Genomic DNA, 19289 nt, shown 5'->3' with positions numbered 1-19289 from the left:
GATGAATGTTACTGAGCACCAACCCTTTTCAAACTTATTAAAGGCTGAATTTGAACTAAAAAGATGAATGAAAATACCTATCACGTTTTGGTCACGTGATGGCATTAACGGCTAATTTAGACGGCAGACTGACAGAAGGACTCGAATTGCTAAATTTTAGAATTTAAAGGACTCGAAAATCCAAAAAAAAACTTGAGGAACTCGAATTGCAATTTCATGTATAATTGAAGGACTAACAGAGCAAAAAATTCGTTTGTAATCAAGGAAAAAGTAATCGAACTGAATGGACTGCAAACCTTTTTTAGTGAATTAATGGCTGAAAATGTGAGATTTCTTATGAGATTTGGGTTTCTTGGTTATACATACAAAGTAAGTTCTAAAACGTGCAAACTGTTTGTGATCTTAAAGTTGATTTTAATGATTATAGTTGGTAAAGTTTGGGGCCTTTTTTACGGGTTTGTTTTTATTCTAATCAAGTTGGGATGGAAATGAATTAATAATGAAGATGAAGGTGATGAATTCATAATGATGAATGGATGAAGATGAAAATGTTTTGTTTAACATAGGGACCAATGAAATTAGAGTTTACAAACATTAAGGACTAATAATGTAAATGTCTAGAAATGAAATTGAGGTAACCTGAAAGGTTACCTGGTATAACAGGTTAAACGCATACAATAGAACAATTTAAATAGTTTAATGCATACAATAGGAGATTTGAAAGTTGAATGCATACAATAGGAATTTGGTGAAAGTTCAATGCATTTACAAATAATTTTCTCTAATAATAAATAAGTACAATCCGCTCGGTTAAAGATGGTGTGAGTATCGCTAGGTCTTCCTCTGTTGCTCTATCTCTGGATAAGGTACAATCCGCTCTCGATTCTCATGATTTTCGCAAACGTAAGCGGGCCAAGGTTTTTAGCTCAGGTGACGGGTCGGAGCGTGTAGAGGATTTGGTGATTGGTGAAGGTGGTTTGGTTGGTCAGGAAACTCAAACAGTTGATGATGTGGTGGAAGATGTTCGAAGTGTTCGGGTCGATTTGTGTAATAAGTTCGATGGATTACAGACGGGTCGTGGGTCTGGTTTGAGTGGTAACACACAGGTTGGGCCAGGTCACGGTATTGGGACAGAAGGTGAGATTGGGTTCGATCTTGGGTCTGGGTTGGAGCCTGGGCTGGGGTTTGTTTCGAATGCAGGTTTAGATGGTGGCGGGTCTTCGGGTAAGGTTTTTAGTTTTTTTTAGGAGGCTGTCAAAGATTTAGAAGGTTTGGTTAGAGTAGAGGGCAAGTTAATTGGCTCGAAGTTGCTTCTGGAACAAAAAGAGGGCACGAGGTTTAGGCCAAAGAAGAGCAAGTGTGTGGTGGTCCCGAAGGCTAGTGTTGATGGTTAGTGTCTTTCTCGTTGAATTTTTTCATGTTTTGGTTAGTTTATTTCATTTTGTTGGTTGTATGCGTGTGTTTGTTTTGTTCGATTGTGTTTGGGTTGTTTGGTAGTTTGCTTGTATAGTTATGTTTGTTTGTGGTGTTGTGGCCTCAGTGCCTTCGTTTGTATCCTTGTTTTCGAGTCTTCATTTTTTTGGATGAAGTTCTCGAGTTCTAATAAAGTTTCTGTTTTTTGCAAAAAAAAATAAATAAATAAATAAAAATAAATAAAAAATTTTAATATAAAAAATTGTAGGTGGGATCAAAGTGCTGATGTAACAGTCATGGATGACATGTCATTTTATTTTATTTTATTTTAATATCTACTAATTGTTACTAAGTTTTGGGTCGTTTCATTTGGTGACTTTTGTGTTTTGGCTAGGGGAAGAAACAATCATGTGGCTTAAAGTTAAGGGGTTAAAGGTCAAATTGTTGGGGTACAAAGGTGTAAAGGTATAACTTTAAGGGATAAAACATGTAGATTTTCAATTTTAATTAATAATAATTAAATAACACCCACCCAATTTTGAAACATGATTTATCTTTTTTTCTGTCACGAGCTAGGTTTTGCCGTCATCACTTTACCGAACAAAAAACAACTTATTATATTTGCAACGGAGCTTCTTTTGTAAGGAAAACATATTGGATAAATTATATTATATATATATATATATATATATATATATATATATATATATATATATATATATATATATATATAAAATAAACAAACACAATTAATTATATCAATAGAGTAAATGGTAAGTTCATGAGTTTGGACGGAAAAATACCTGAGTTCAAGTCCTTCTGCCATCTTTTTTTTTTTTTTTTTTTGCAACTTTTTCCTCAGTTTTTGTTCAACATTAATTTCATAAAAGACTTTAAAATGTTTCACCGCAAATCGCGAGCTGTTAGGTATATTAGGTGCCAAGCAACGTATATCCAAATATAACCGCCGCAACGCGCGGTCAGTATTTTTTCTATTTTTACTATACTGCTTTTATTGTATGTTAAGTTACATTAATAATAGAATGTACCTTGCAAGCAATCACAATTTTCGGCCTCTTTACGAACATCATCAAGGACTGAGTCAGTTAATTCAGCACCTTCGGTGTAATGCCCTTTAGCCCAATTGTTTCCGGCTCCATTTTGGCCAAAAATAAAATTATCAGGCCTAAAAATGTTACCATATGGCCCGGTACGTAGACTATCCATGGTACCGGGCTCTAGGTCCACTAGAACGGCCCTAGGTACATATTGTCCATTACTAGCCTCATTATAGTACACGTTTACTCTCTCTAATTGAACTGCACTCGTTAATAAAAGTGCTCTTAAACGGATGGAATAGTATATTCGCCAGTTTGTAGTCAATTAATAATAAATTGATTTTGGAAAGCAATTAATAACGTATATAGTCTAACTTCAGAAATATCCTCATACAGTACAACAATCAAAATATAAAACGAAATAGTAAAATACACACTACAAAACGACCATTCACATATGCAGAAAGAAAGATTCCCACAATAAAAAATGAACGTTGATTATCATTTTATAAATTTTCTTTTTCATTTAATTTTTCTTTTTTTCTTTTTCTTCTTTTCTTCTTTTGGATTTTACGGCATTCAATGACGCTGAATAGGCAGCAGTCCTCATTCTATACAGTAGGAGATCATACTAGACACATTCTAACACCATGATAACAAAAAAAATAAATTAACTTAATCAATTTCTCCTTCCTCCACATCCATATTCATCCCACCTGGAACAACGCTAGGTAGCTCCAGCTCACCGTCATCTTCTTCATGTTCATCCCTCTTCATGTACAGCCCAAGCTGTTCTAACGGATTGCTACCCCCAAAATTGAAGCTACCTAATGCATCCAGTGAGCCATGATCGGGACTTATCTCGTCTGCTGAAATCGACATTTGCTCAGTATTCACACTTCTAAGCATTTCCAAGTCCTCAATAAATCGTGAAGTCTCGTCGATTTCAACAGTCTTTTCGATCTGCACAAATAAATAAAGAGTTCTCGCTTTAACCACGTTCTTTAGACTTACATTTTAATATCTTATATAGCAAAAGGCCTTTGGCCTATCAGTATCGGTATCAACCTTGACGTTCTGAGTTCGAGTCTCATTGTGGACAAAAAAGGGTGGGTGTTTGATGCTCAAAAAAAATAAAAATGTTAATTATTTTATAAGCAAGTTCAACACTCGTCAACACTTCAGCTTCTTTGGTCAAACACAATCAATAAAACAATCTGTACACTCCAATTAATCTTTAAGCGCGCCATGCATTTCTTCTTCTGTCAAATTAACAGCCTCACAATATACCCCTTGCATATTTAATGCATATAGTAAACACTCATAGTCAAGGCAAGGGTATATAACCCGAGAGCCTTTGTTAATAATGCAATCATCTACAGATATATCTGATTTGAATTACTTAAGGAATCATAAAACCATTCTTCAATAATACCCAAAACTTTGTCCAGACCAACCCAACCAAATGGTAAAAGGTCAAAACTAGATCAAAACCGGCTGTTTGGTACGTGGCTTCTAGAACCAATGACTTCTTAACACATACACATCAGAGCTTTGGATCAGTTAGGTATCATTTGGTTCTAAATGTAAACTCAACCTAACTTGTTCTATTTATGTGTTTCTTTATCACAATATTTTGTAAATGAACACTGCTTGCACATTTCAAGTTTAGAATAGCTTGTAAATAAAGTTATGTATTTATTTTATTATCCTTTTTATATACTTATTTACTACTCACCTATTGTGCATTTGTAATACAAATTTATATATGTAATAACTACAATGTACTAAACAATAGTTTTTGTAAAATAAACGTACACATAAACAGAGGCATACCTTTAATAATGCCTGCCGAGCTGCTTCCCTCTCAAGGTCTCTCTTCCGTTTCGCTTCTAACGCGGCTTCTGCTTCTGCTCGTCTTCGAGCCTTTTCTGCGGCCTCTGCTGCTGCTTGCAGCCGAGCTTTTTCTGATAGTTGATAGAACAATTCATAAATCAATTGACGATATCACAATCACAAAAACATGTTCTGCTAAAATAAACAAGCTTAAATCAAAGTCCAACCTTTCCTTTTCTGATTTTCTAATTCCTCCTTCTCACGGCGCAGTTTCTCAGGATCCCCCTTTTCAACCTGATTTATAAGTTTACCAATTGATATCAGATAGAGGTCATAACGGGTTAGGTTGAATAAGTCAAAGGAGGTACAGGTAGGAACGGCCAGCATCAATTTCATTCTTATCTTTGTCGGTTAATGTCTCGTGTATGAGGTAAAATGTAAGATGATAAACTTTTTGAGATAAGACGAGTTTAGGCATTACAAGACTTTGGAGGGCATTTATGACCCATTTAGTACTTCTAAAACATTTATGATTGACCCATTAGAGTGTGAGAAAGATAATGTATAACACATATCCAATTATCTATGAACTGATTCAGATGCCACTAATAACTTTCTGGACCACTGTAACATTACACAAACATACGAAGCTGGTGTTGCAACTAACCTGGTTGAGTGTCTTTTCTCGAGCTTTAAATATTGTGTCAGCAAATCTATTTTTGAGAAGTGCAGCCCGGTACAACTTTCCAGGCGAAACAGACCTCAAATTTGGAGCACTATCCCCTAAATTATGTAAATGAATGACTATTAGCAAGTCCTGAAATGGATCGGAAAAGAACATTCTTCACTATAATGCTCACTCACCGTCATCCTTCTGGCTATCTGATTCAACAGAGTTTGGCTTATGCTGAGAAATATGTTCAACTTGGTCCAGCCCGCTTACTGACTCTGAAATATATGCGAAATAAGCTTATTCGTTAACTTCTATTCAATACTTAATATATATATCCGTACCAATAATCTGGCCTTCAAAAAACCAAGATGAACGGAAAAACTTTGCTTCGGTTATCTTATTTAGGCAGCTTATCAGCTAATATAATATTTCCAAAATGCAATAAACTTCAGCAAACGATTGTTAAGAATGTGGGTATCATGTATTTAACCTTTCAATTAGGCGTTAATTTTATCAAGCTAACCCAAACGGCCAAAAGAAGAAAGAAATACTCACGATTATCAATTAGATCACTGGTGCCTGCCTTGTCCTCCAGATCCGCTCCCGCATTATCATTCTATATTTTAAATATATAAAAATAATGTTACACATAAATGAATAACCCTATTACAGCATATGATAAACAGAAACCATGAGCCAATGCCCCAAAATGATTCAATTAACAAAGTATGATATAGAAAGAAATAAATGCCTGGGACACCTTTGCAGGGCTAGAAGGTTTAACGCCGTCAGTTTGTCCATTTTCAGATGCATTTATAGAATGAGTATCTGCAGAAACCATAAAACACGACCAAAAACCATGACTTGAAAACTCATGAGAAATCGAAGCACTCAACTACTTAATACAATTAACTGTACTATTATCAATCAATTTAGGAACAAATTTCATAAATTTCAAGCTGCATGAAAGGGTCAAGACGCTTGGGTGGTACCCAAAAACCCCACTTGCATATCAGGACATTAAATAACAGTGCAGTCTATCCTCATCACGCAAAGGGCACAGGTCAAGAATAAATAAAACCACCAACAGTACAACCTAAGACAGATAGTCCCAATTCGTTAGATGACGAAATAAGAAGGTTCAGATGCTTTAGCAGCTAAAGCATCTGAATCAAGGGTCTATGAGTCATGACCATCTTTATATGTTGCTAAACTAGATTATACATACATTGATGTGAACAATAGAACAGTGTGTAGATAAATTATGTTAAACGTAATAGTATTATCACGGCCGCCTCCCCAAAGTATTTATAGTACCTAAAGTTGCTGCCTTCAACATATGTATCATTGTTTACCATTGATCTTAGTGAAGGAAATAATGACCCGTTCATAAATGAACGAGTTAGTTTGGGCGCTGCCATAAAGTTTAATTTTAAATAGGTGTAACAAGTCAGATTAGAAAATTTAGCGAATGAGTAGAAGTGTTGGAACCCTGAACTCGCAGAAAGTCGATATTTGTTACATACAACTGCATCATATTATTCAAAGATTCAGATTTATTTGCCAGTGTTAACTTAAAAATGTCATGTACACTTTCAACTCCAACCACATAAAAACACAAACATGTAAGCATCTAGGCAACCAAAGAGAGAAGGGAATTTCATATCAAAGTAACAGATTCCATCATAGACATGGGGGTCCAGCCAGTTCGGCAAGTTTTAGTGACCTATTATTTACTAATGTAAGGAAAGTGCCTCTGCCCTTGAGAATATTTAGGACTAAAAAGCAACTTCAAATGAGGTTGTGCTTCTTAATGTGTACACGTTATATGATAAATCTTGACCAAAAGATTAAAATAATAAGAGCACCACACAACTTATAGAAGTCAAAAAACATATATAATAACTAATCATCTTACAGTCAACATCTCTTTTATTATTATGAGCCAGTAAATGAACATAAGTGAAGTGGAACGGAAGGCCAAAAATATTAAATGCTGTAGCGTGAATTTGATGGCGTGGCAAAAAAAAAAACTCGTATCTTGATATTCTTTTTGTTCACAATATTTACGTTAATAAAACTTTATGGATATAATTTATTCACCAGGTATCCTGTGTCTTGTGTTATGTTACACGTATAGTTTAGCATCAAGCAACTACAGGAAACCAAACTTGGACAGCATATACAACAATGAGTTGCACAGTTTATTGAGAGGTGCCTCCACACGTATTTATTGAAACAAACATTTTGCCACACCCTAACCTTGAACAAAAAGGTGGTGATCAGGTGAACATCTAAATAACCTACCCGCAAAACATCAATAACACTATGTTATATAGAATTGTACGCAGTCTTACTTGATTGTTAAAATACTGCCTTCCCCAGTTTGATTTAGGTATATACGACAAATAATGAGAATAAACCTTAGTAAAGAAGCAACTTGAATAACTTAACTCCAAAGTTTCTTTTGCTAACTAAAAATAGGATATATAGGTGTTAAATTGAACAATTAATTAGTATTTGCGTACATTAATCATCATTCAGCTGTCATATGTACAAAAGATTTTTCAATGTAAAACATTGTAAACCATCCAAAAAAGGGCTCCAAACAACTATCTTAGTTCTCTCTATGTTTCTCAAGCATCTAAATTATTGTGCAGAGTAAATTCAATCTTTAGAGGTGGTGAGCATATAAAAAGTTTGCATGCAACTTGTACCCCAAACAGCACAACACAAGTAACTGATATTATTTCTAATCATAGTTGCAAGTCAGTAACGTGATTACCACTTGAGGTTCTTGATGTCATGCCGGTGTCACTTTTCTTGTTTGTTCCTTTTTCTTGTCCAGCTGGAGTATAGCTTGATACAGGGGGTTCATTTCCACCAATATCTACATCCTCATCCACAGGATCATTCCCTGTAATATGTAAAGCATAACACATGAACAGTTGCTTGGTTAACAAAATCCACAGAACGAGTAATTAGAAGTCATCGAAAAACAATATATACATATGAATAAGTAAAAGAATATCAACCTCTATATAGTTGCATAGTTGAGTTGCTAAGCCCCGATTCATGTAGCAGCTGTGATTCAAGAAACTACAATATCAGATTTCAGTATCTTCACAAGAACTAATATGTGAAATATGATGTACCTCAATGACACAAGGTTCTGCTTTTGCATGATTTTGAAGCTCACGAATATGGTCATCCAGCATCGTTTTTAGTTTGAACAATGTATCATCGTTGAGATCATCAATATCGATTTCTATTTCATCCTCTCCAGCTTCATTCCCACTTGAACTGTGTTGCCTCAAAAACTCAATTATATTATCAGGCAAATCTCCCAAATGAGCTTCCAACTCTCTATTTAACTTAATCTTTTCTTCATTGGTCATCGCCTTTTTGACCGGTTCTAACAATGGTTCTTGTTGTATTGAAGTAACTTTTCTTTTCTTTGAAAGAGGAGCTGGTTTACTCAGATCGATCTCTTCATGATGTGCATGTGGTTGAGAACCATTCAAAGAAAGTTTCTTTTCAATGGGCTTCCATCTCAGTTCAAAAAACTTATTAAGCACATCTGCCATGATATGAACATCATTGCCTGGCGGATTGTATGTCATGGCGTTGGAAAAGGTAAGTCTGACATCAGCATAAAATTCGAGTGGACTTGAATATTTTCCTGAACTAAGTTTTTCTTTTATTGTCCCTAAATCCATGGGATTCTTTATAACATTGAAGTAATCAGGTATTTGCAAAGCAACAACATCAACAGGTTTATTAAACACCCAACCATGTTGATGAGTCATCAACTTTTTCAACAAACCATCACACTGTTTCTTTAAAATCGCACTGAAACTCTCTGCTGGTCCAGAAGACACTTTAGTAGATTGAAACCTTCCCATAACACCACGAGTAAACCCCTTTGACTTCTGACCATGTTGGTCAATTCTTTTGCCTGGGCCAGAAGATCTTTTTCCGTTTACTTGGCGTGCAATTTGGGCATTGTTTGAGCTAAATATATCATTAGAGGATGACATTGTAACGATATGAGGCTTATCCACGTCCACTCTCTTCTGAAACGTCCTAAGTTGATCAAGTTCACCCCTCAATCGAATTAACCACTTCTTTTTCTCGGTGTGTGACATCTTCGACAAAGGAACAACATGTAGAGGTACACCAAAACCATCATGCAATGCAGAACTTAACTTAATCCATTTCTTCCTATGTGCATTGGAATCCTCATAACCAGACGCATCCATATCGTCATGTCCAGAACAACCAGATCCTTCCGATTCCTCATTCGGAGGAAATCCACCAGAATACGCATCAGGAAACATATCCTTTTTCGCCATATCGTTATCAACAACGTTACACCGAATCAAAACGATGTGTATCCAACCCTAGCCTGCCCTAATCGCCCCTGGATATTCATAACAATCCAATTTTACTCGCACAAAATTCCGTTTTATATCCCTATTTCCTCCTCCTTATATATCTACAATTAGGGTTTTCATAATTGATAGCAACTAATTCTTTTCAATTCAAATATGTAACTACTACCTAAACGTATATAAAATCTACAAATTCAATAAATTTATCAAATAATTACGTCCTCAATTTACAAAATAATTTATTTATTCCACGAATTACAAAAGAATCAAATCAAACATTACCTTTACCAATTTGTCCAACGAAACCCTAAATTAAAACGGACTTTCAATAATTAAACAAATGATAGGAGAATTAACCTAATCTTACCGTAGAAACGTCAATTCAATTTGCAAAGACGCTTTATTCAACAGATATCAACCGAATCACCAACAAGGACATACAAACCCTAAAATAAACGATAGATCTGTAGTAAAATTAAAGCTAAGGATGCTCAAAGAATGTGATGGATCGAAACCCTAGAAGATAAACGACGGAGGCGTAGAAACTTCGTGAGGATCCGAAACGAAAAATTGAGGAACGAATCGTACGGTAGATATTGTAAGCGGTTTTTTAGGGGGTGATTGATTGAGGTAAAGAGAGATGATATTTTTTTTTTATTTTTTATAGAAAAATCGTTTATTAAATATAGTTTGGTGTCTGTGAGTGGGAGCCGACTTCTAATAAATCTTGGCCGTAGATATACGCCGTCTTAAGAATCAACGGTGTAGAGCGTGTTTTAAATTTAAAAGATAAATAAATAAAGATAAAGATAAAGATAAAGATAATAAATAATAATGGTAGGTGATGTGGATCACGTGCAATAAAGGCGGTGACTTCGTTCGAAAAGTAAAGATCTAGTTCCGTATTTATTCCTTTACCTTTACCAATTTTACAATTTAAAACCTTGTATTTAAACTTTAAAGAATTTATACACATTAAGACTATTTGTAGTGGTAGTTCGTGTTGTGGGTTCGTGTTGTGCATTTTCTTGCACTTTTTTGATGACTATGACGTATTGTGTTGTTGAGTGAAGTAGTGGTGGTGTTGGATGTTGGTGTTGGTTAGGAATATTGTGGTGATGTGTCAAAATATAATTAGGTAAATTTTAAAAAAAAGGATAAAAATAATATTTTTATAATAATAAAAAATTATAAAATTTAAACAACGTCCGTTGGGGTATGCGTTGGATCCGGCCAAACTCCTCGAAAACGGGACCCTCCAACGCTGCGATACGGCTCTTCTCCGGCGTTTTGGTGGTGCCCCATGGGACACAACGGGGTTGTGAGGACCCCGATACAACGGGTCTAAGAGTTTAACACCACTCCCCGTGGCATCCCTCGTATAAATGACTGGCATAGAGGTGGTGTACTGGCACGATCTAATCACCATAGGTAGATCTTCACATCTATAACTGAATTATTATTGCGTATGTCAATAACAAGATACAAACGGTAAATGGGACGAGGCTTGAACATAAAAAATTAGTGAGAAAACTAACTATAATCGAGCATCACCCGCAAAACCAAAAACATCACAAACAACAAACCGAGCAAAACGAAGATATGTGATGGATAACATGAGTTTAGTCTTTCCTCATTTTTTTCTAAAAAGTATTGCGGTGATGTTTCTGATATCTGAATGACATATGATGCTGAATGATTCAACATCCAGTTTTGAACCATTTAGAGGTGAAACACCTTTTCAACCATTAAGCACATTAATTTTTATGTCATATTTTCCTTAAATCATATACAAAGCAGTTAACAAACATATATATTGAATTTTTTGTTCGTGTAACACGTTAATAAGGTAATTTTACCCTTTTCATATCGTTAATTCAAAATGATTATCAAAAAGTTTATTTTCATTCAAAACCAAATTATTCAAAGACTATTAATCATTTATATTGTGAACCATTAAGCTGTAAATTATGTAGTTTTTTTCAAACGCACCATAAGTATATATACTAGTGTAATACGCAGGGATGGAACTTTTATGGGACAAAGAGGGGAGGCTGCCCCACCTCAAATATAACTTATAATTAGCAATTAGCAATTTGTCATTCTGTAGGCTTTTATAATTGGGAATTAAATGTGCCGGCCCCAAGCCCAAACTTAAACACAAAAGTTTAATATAAGCCCATTAAAATTATCAAGTTCAAAATTTCAATTTACTAGTCCTTGAGGCGTGAGAAGTCCATTTAAAAAATATAAACATAAACATAAACTTCGGGATTGATACAAAAAGAAATAAATTGCAAACAATGTCCGAAAGTATATTCGAAGTGAAGTTGGTGATTCTTACTTTCAATTTTTAATATCTTTTTAAATTAAATTTAGAATGATAAAAAATATATCATTATATTATTTATTCGTCAATATTGTTAATTCATTGATTTATATTTCCACTAGATTTAAGAGCCCGTGCGTTGCACGGAAGCTCTAAAAATTAGTATTTGAATGCGTTATTATTGGCACCGAAGACCTTGTATTAGACAATGACGAAAGGACGAATAAATGAAAGAAACTGATTATTTGTTAGTCATAAAAGTTGCACGGGTCAAAGTTTATAAACCGATCAAACTCTCAAAATGATGAGAGAAACTAATATAGTCATTTGGCTATATGTTTAACTTCAACAAACAAATTTAGAAAGGGTGCCGATATGTAAATTGTAAACCACATAATTTTAGTAGAGGTATACCACAAGTTGAGCATCCATTACCGCATAATACATTTCGACCTACAAAGAAAAAAAATGAGTAAGTTAAGTTTCATTGAGTAATTAAACCTTTGCTAATATCATAGACTTGTTATACCATTTGTCATTCATAAAAAGTCATGAAAGTTGGCTAATATTATAGACTTGTTATACCATGTGAATCAAAGATATTACCTTAGATGATGTAATGCATCAATAAGTATGTACTAATAAGCTGTTAATTGATCCATGTTCCTGTTCGATTTCATAATACATTGCTGATGCATCCGTGAATCTTAAGCTATGTTCGTAGTCTGCACATTGGGATGCAAACTCTACAGCCTGCTCATGTTACATAGTTAAGTTAGTCATGACCTGCACATTTGGTGATGGCTTAGTTAAATAACAATCAACAAAAAATTCCAAAGATTGAGTATATATGGATCCAAATAGATTGTTGTTCCTGGTTTAATAAACAAACTCGAATAAAATAAATTCAATTTAATCGGGTTTAACAATGACATACTTCAAGTAAGCAGAACATAAAAGCACATAAATACATATCAATAAAAAGAAATCAAGACTGCCTTTCAATGTTGGCTAGTTATCAGGTGTTGCAACAAAGAAAGAAAAAATGTAGAAAACTTATGAGATTAATGAGTAGTAAGTATAAAATGCATGTCAACATAATAAAAACAACCTAAATACAACCAAATAGATGTAGTACTTGATGCTAACTTAAATTTACATATATATTGATGACTATTATTTAACATGTTTTAACTAACACATAATATAATATCAGTTATAACATAAATAATGTAACTCAGTTAATTACAGCAAGTAAACAATAAAGTAGACATAAATTGAAATGGAAATGATCATAGGTGAATTAAGTTGTGTACGTTTATGATCTCACCATTTTAATGTAATGTGCTTAATAGTAAAGTTTAAAAAGTTCTAACCTTTATCGTTTGTTGCACGAAGTTGGTGCGTTGATTTTGATCAATCTCGGCAAATGGTGATCTATTTTTTCTCTTATTCATTGGCGTGCAAGCTTCATTCTTTGTTGCGTTGCAGCGATGATTTTGTAGATGAAGAATCTATGTATGTAGTTTGTAACCCTAAAAAGGAAAAAAGAATACTTCAACTTACAATTACAAAGGTGATGAAAGCCACTCAAATACACATAGCAAGATGTTTAACATCGAGTTATGTAATGAAAGCCACTCATATACACATAGCAAGCCGGGTTAGGAACATAATAAACAAAATAGTTGAACTTCACAAATCAAATTAACCCATTTACTCGAATGGGTGAAATATGTTACAAAGAAAGAAACAAAATAGTTGATTCAGGTCTCTTAAATGGCTACATGAATGAAATAAACACATTGTATATGCTGTATGCATATAACAATTGAAATGATAGTTTGATCATGAATGAAAAAAGCACATTGTATATGCATATAATAGTTCTCCTATTTTTTCCTTTAAAAAAATGGTTCTCAATTTTTTTTTAATAAAAAACACAAACAATTATCATTATCCACAAATTCTTATAAAAAAATGTGTCACTAAGCATGATTCCTTATAGGGCCACATCTAAAAAACAATTCACAATACTGCATATTGAGTACAATTGTAAATAATATGTACAAATTGATCGAGAAATACAAAATGTGAAATTAATTGTGTCGAGTTCTACTTACCAATAGAGTAGAAGTGAATGTTGCCTTGTGATGATTCAAGTTATCTTTAAGTTGCTCAACCTGTTGATGTTGATTCTGTAAGTGTGATAATATCCCAAGCAAGTACAGTATAAACCCACACAATCTCTGTTATAGCAACAAAGGTTATCTATTGCAAGTAAACATACATATACAATATTAAGAAAAAATAAATGAATTTAGAAATTACCAAGAGCGATGGCGGCGGTTCGTGATGAATCGCACGAAATCTTAATTTAATTTCTGACGGGCAACCATAACGATTACCACAACAATAGCATAGGTTTTCGATATTTTTCGACTGAAAACCTGATTTATGGCAACAGTCTCATCAGGCGAACCGACGATGAACACCTTCAATTACAATTTTTACTACCCACCAAAAACAAAACAGCAATCGATAAAGTGTGACGGGTGGTGGGACGTGGTGACGGTGGTGAGCAATTGAAGCGAGAACCTGGCAACGGTGGATGGTGACGGAAGGATGAGATTTAGGGTTTGTATTGGATGGGTTATTGATCGTTCCTTATTTGTCACGATTATTTATGTTTAAATATGCAAAATTAACTATGTGCGAGTGAAAAAGGAGATACTTTGATGTGGTTTTATGTTCTACAGGTAAGAAAGATGTTGGTGCGAAATATGGTACAAAACAGCGGTTTAAAGTGGATTATAGACAAGATTTGAGAGCTTAAAGAGTGATCAGGAAATTTGTATTGGCGTAAAATACGCAATTTTTGGCGTAAAATACGCCACATCTCAGGTCTACGCAGAACAGAAGGTCCATTTCAGGCGTAAAAATACGCCCAGAAAATTTACATTGGCGTAAATTACGCCAGATGTGGCGTAAAATACGCCAGGCCAAAATTCCTGGTGCCGGGAAATTCGAAAATTAGCTTTGTGGCCAAGTTTTCTAACCCCTATTTAAAGGGAGCTCTAGGGTTATGTGGAGCCACATTTCTAAGTGGGGGAGTTTTTACTGCCGCCCAAGGAAGCTCCGGTGGTGTTATAAATAGCGAAGTGTCAGAGTGTACTGTGCTAAGCCTTAATAGGTATTCAGAGTTCCTAACGAGGAAGAGTGACAGGTTGTTGATGTCGACTAGAGATCGTGCATTACGACTGTGAGTTACAATTCCGGAATGTTTTCCGTGAAGATTCTGGTGATGAGGTGAAAGGAAGTGTAAGACTCTTATGTAGGGTGGTCGTGTAGTACCAATGTGCGGTACGAGACCAAATGTGAAGTTTGAGATTTCGGAGTGAGAGAGTGAAGCTGTCATTGCGGGTGCTCTCATAGTGGAAATCTAGGTTGTCATGAACTCGGATAGTATTATTGGGTCGGTACGAGTTCGTTATCGCGAAGGATACTGTATTTTCCCAGTCGGGAAACGTAATCGTGGAGATCGTCAGTGGACTATTCCACTTTATGGACGATTGTGAGGTGGAAAGTTTAGACTCCGATTGTCTCACGTAGAGACACATGGATGTTGTTTGGTTGTGAAAGTGTGTACCCCAGTGATGTGACCCGTAGGTTGCATTGGAATGCCAAGGCCATCCTTAATGGACGGTCTAGGCAGGAGGATTCACCCGGCGTTGGTGAATATTTTGTGGGTCGTGTGGCGAATTGCGAATTTGTTGTGAAAATAATTTGTTGTTGATAGGATTCTAGTACACGAATAGTTTTCATGCTAGTACTAGGGGGCCGTCTTGTGTGATCGTGTAGTAGGGTTTGGAGGAGAAACCATGTGTCGAGTGTTGATGTATTGTTTAGCACGTGGTGTATTATTGTCATCCTGGATTAATCCAGCGATGGATGGTCGTGTGCGGATCGATTGATGGGAAAGTGGTGTTCCTAAACGGATTATTTTGGGGTACCAAGATTTATTCGTTGAAGGAATAACTCGGTTGTGGAGACGGGGGAAGTTGGTTCTTGAAATAGAGAACATACATGAATAACCGGTCGAGTGGTGCGTTTATGAAACGATGAAGTACTGAGTTTTGACGCGGAATGAATCCTTCTCGATTTGGATTAATGCAAGACTTGGTTCACGGCGTAGTAGACCTAGTAGATCGCGTTGGGTGATATGGTTATGGATGTAGCTTGTTGCGAGTTGTAGCCGAGAGAACTTAAAGGAATATATGGTGTTTTCCGTATTTCCTAATTGGGCATTTTGGACGTTGAGCGTATGAGATGCCGCTGGTTGCGGTAATGCATGCTAGCAATTGTTAGCGTGTGGTGAGATATTCGGGTTAATGGAAATTATATGGACATCGAGTTTGGATGTGTGTCGGAGGACCATAGTGTGAGTTTTCGGTGGGTTAAGTGACGGAGATCACGGGGACGTGATCCAGTTTAAGTGGGGGAGAGTTGTAAGATCCTGAATTTTGTGCATCAAAAAATGTTCCTGAAAGTGTCAGAAAATGTGTGCACCAGAAAGCGCCACAAAAGGTCTACCTAACACTTATGCATTTTCAGAATTTACATCAGAATCAGGATTAGTCAGAATCAGTCCCTGAACTTCAGAATCAGTTTAAACCCTTGTGCGCGCCGCGCACATTCAAGGGTGGGCGCCGCGCACCCCACCTGAGACAGTTTTTCTGTCTTTTCTATTTTTGATTTAAATGAGGGGCTTTTTGGTCTTTTCACTTGAGGACGGATCTGTGGACATATTGGCAGTATTAGATCCACTTTTGGATCACTTTCACATCCACAAACACTCTCATCTATCTTAGAGAGAGAGAGAGAATTCTAGAGAGAGATTTGGGGTTTTGGAGATGAAGAAGCTTGAATCGATCAAAAGCCCAGGTGTTATCGTTGTTCATCTCGTTCTTGGCTACGTTTTGGTAGTGTTGGTAAGCCCTAACTCCGAATTTAATTGTAAGATTCTTGTTTATGTTTAGGGTTTGAGCTTGTAAGGGTTCTAAACCCCATTTCTCATGAAATTGGGGGTTTTGTTGTATTGCTAGTGTAAGTGAACCCGATTATTGTGGGTTTAGGGTTAGATGACAAATTTGAAAGTATTTGTCATTGATTTGGGTGTTAATCACTAGATTGTATATGTATTGGTGACTTAGATGTTCATAAGAACATGTTAGTTGGTTAAAATGAGTGTTAACCTTGATTTGGAGTCAAACTAAGATATGAGGTCAAGATTTGATGAACCAAGTATATAAATGTTTGATTTTGGTGTTTTGAAATTATAATCACTAGTCGTTAGTGATTTTGGGCGTTTTCGGGACTTATGTCAAAACGGGTGAAATGAGATGGGTCAAATTTGGTAATGATTTTAATTTTGGATTAATTGGTTAATAAGCAATTTTGTTAAGACCTATATTGGCTTAAATGGTGTCAAGTATAATTTTGGTTAAATTGTACTTGTTTGAATGGGTCGGAATTACCACCCGTAGTGGTAATTGGTGAAGTCCATTTTAGGTGACTAAATGGGCGGGTCGTTGTGTTAGATAGAAACACTCGGTTAAGGGTGTTGGCGTCGAATTCTCTTGTAGAGAATGTATGTTGATTGTGTGTATATCTATATGCGTATTATAGGTAAAGCTTGCTCGTTTGCGTTTGGATGTGAATTACATACATGACTTGTGCGGGCAATCCAAGGTGAGTGGAATAATTATATGCATATGTATATAATGTATTTATTTGTATGCTATGGTATGAACCAAAGAGCCGGTAGTGCCATAGTATGTGCGGGCGTGCTATGATGTGAACCAAAGAGCCGGTAGCGTCATAGTACGTGTGTTGTAGTGTGAACCAAAGAGCCAGTAGCACTATAGCATGATTTGTTAGGGTGTGAACCAAAGAGCCGGTAGCACCTTAGCGTTGTTAGAGTGTGAACCAAAGAGCCGGTAGCACTCTAGCGTGAGTATGACTCGAGTTTTGATGTGAACCAAAGAGCCGGTAGCATCATGACAAATGCGTATGGTGTGAACCAAAGAGTCGGTAGCACCATGACGCGAGAATGGTTAATCATATTGTGAGTGTTGTTTATTTAGCATTTAATATTGTGATGAATATATGCTATTTGTTATGCTAGCTTACGGTATGGGAGATTATTAGCTTTATACTTGCGATGGTATGCTAATTAGATTGCTAGCATGTATGCGGTATTTGTGTAAGTGTTTGCAAGTAAGTAGATTATATATGTATATGTATAATTATTGCATTCACTAAGCTTTGTGCTTACCCCTCTCGTTGTTTACCTTTTTCAGGTATTTTGTTATGAGGCTAGCTAGTTGTTAGACTAGTTGCGTAGGAGCGTTTGGGCTCGATGGGGTAGCTTTTGGATATGCGGACGCGGATTGGGGATTTGGTAGTCCCCAGGATTATGCTCTTGGTATCGGGTTGGGTTATAGAGTCCTAACTCGTCTAAGTGTAAATTGGGATTGAAACTTATATTTTGTACGAAAGTCGTAAAATGGCCGACGTGGGCCCGGTGTCGTAAAACTCGTTTTATTATTGGAACGCGTTAGTCTTGTTTATTATAATGTGTTGTGAAAAGCGTTTCGTCTAAAAGTGTCGGGAAGTGGGAAATCTTTAATCAAAATTTGGAAAATCCGGACAGAGGCTGTCAGGCCTTGTGCGCGCCGCGCACCCTTCTGAAATAAAAAAAAAAAAAAAAAAAAAATCTTTTGCTGCGTATTCGATTGGATAACGGGTTGAGTCGTTACACAACTCAATCTGGAAATTGCTTGCTTGTTAACCATAACTTCCCGTGGAACGAATCATGCTTACCCTATCTAAGTAGTAGAGTAATTAGGCTATTTTTGGTCGACCCTTCGACATCGATCAAATTTTGGCGCCGCTGCCGGGGAGGTGTGCGCTTAATTTGCAAGCTCTTATTTTATTGCTTTTGTGTTGATTTGAAAAAAACCATACAAATTATAAAATCAATAAAAATCCAAAAATAGTGTTTTGTTTATTTTTGTTTTTGTCAGTTTTACGCTCGGTGTTCTTGTTTTTGTTGAAGTGCAGGTTAGTGTATGCAAACTCGGAGTTCGGGAGATCAAAATCTTAAGCCTTTAGACCCGGAAATCGAGAAATCTGCAAAAGCTAATCGAAAAGCTACAAGAATCTTAAAGGGTTCGACAGTGGCTTCAGCATCCACTCAACCACAGTTAGAGACACATCCGATTGTTCCACCAAACTCTCCTAAATCAGAGTCTGACACTGAAGAAGAAGTTTTTGACCAACGAGACGAGATGGCCGAACGACCAAGAGGAGTAGATACCTACTACCAACCAGGTGATTTTGAGGATCATTCACCCATTGTTTATCCTGCACCGACAGGAGGAAACAACCGATGATTTGAGGTCCGACCTCAACTCATTTCGATCTTGCCAACCTACCGAGGTATGGCTAACGAGGAACCATATGAACACATCACTGAATTTAATGAGATATGTGCTACTAATCAGGTAAACGGTTTCACTGAT

The 19289-nt window shown here is 36.0% G+C and overlaps 1 protein-coding gene across 1 annotated transcript; it reads right to left on the bottom strand.

Moving 5' to 3' along the window:
• Positions 1-3140: 3140 nt before the first annotated feature.
• LOC139857543 (transcription factor GTE9-like) lies at positions 3141-9455 on the bottom strand. The gene is made up of 10 exons (XM_071846353.1): positions 8136-9455; positions 8016-8064; positions 7760-7897; positions 5732-5796; positions 5536-5596; positions 5172-5255; positions 4975-5090; positions 4535-4601; positions 4308-4438; positions 3141-3434 (listed from the first exon to the last, which is right to left on the bottom strand). Exons 1-10 carry the CDS (start codon positions 9333-9335, stop codon positions 3147-3149), a joined length of 2199 nt encoding a protein of 732 aa, XP_071702454.1. The 5' UTR covers positions 9336-9455; the 3' UTR covers positions 3141-3146.
• Positions 9456-19289: the final 9834 nt, after the last annotated feature.

The sequence above is a fragment of the Rutidosis leptorrhynchoides genome, chromosome 7 (assembly GCF_046630445.1).
Source record: "Rutidosis leptorrhynchoides isolate AG116_Rl617_1_P2 chromosome 7, CSIRO_AGI_Rlap_v1, whole genome shotgun sequence".
NCBI classification, from domain to species: domain Eukaryota; kingdom Viridiplantae; phylum Streptophyta; class Magnoliopsida; order Asterales; family Asteraceae; genus Rutidosis; species Rutidosis leptorrhynchoides.
This window is presented reverse-complemented; position numbering and strand designations above follow the sequence as displayed.

Excerpts from the sequence above, each read along its gene's own strand:
- LOC139857543 (XM_071846353.1), bottom strand. The coding sequence starts at position 9,335 with ATGGCGAAAAAGGATATGTTTCCTGATGCGTATTCTGGTGGATTTCCT. Across the intron at positions 5,797-7,759 it reads AAGAACCTCAAGTGGTAATC|TAAATGCATCTGAAAATGGA; the intron begins ACGTTACTGACT and ends ATACTCATTCTA. Across the intron at positions 4,439-4,534 it reads AGAAAATCAGAAAAGGAAAG|AAAAAGCTCGGCTGCAAGCA; the intron begins GTTGGACTTTGA and ends ATCAACTATCAG.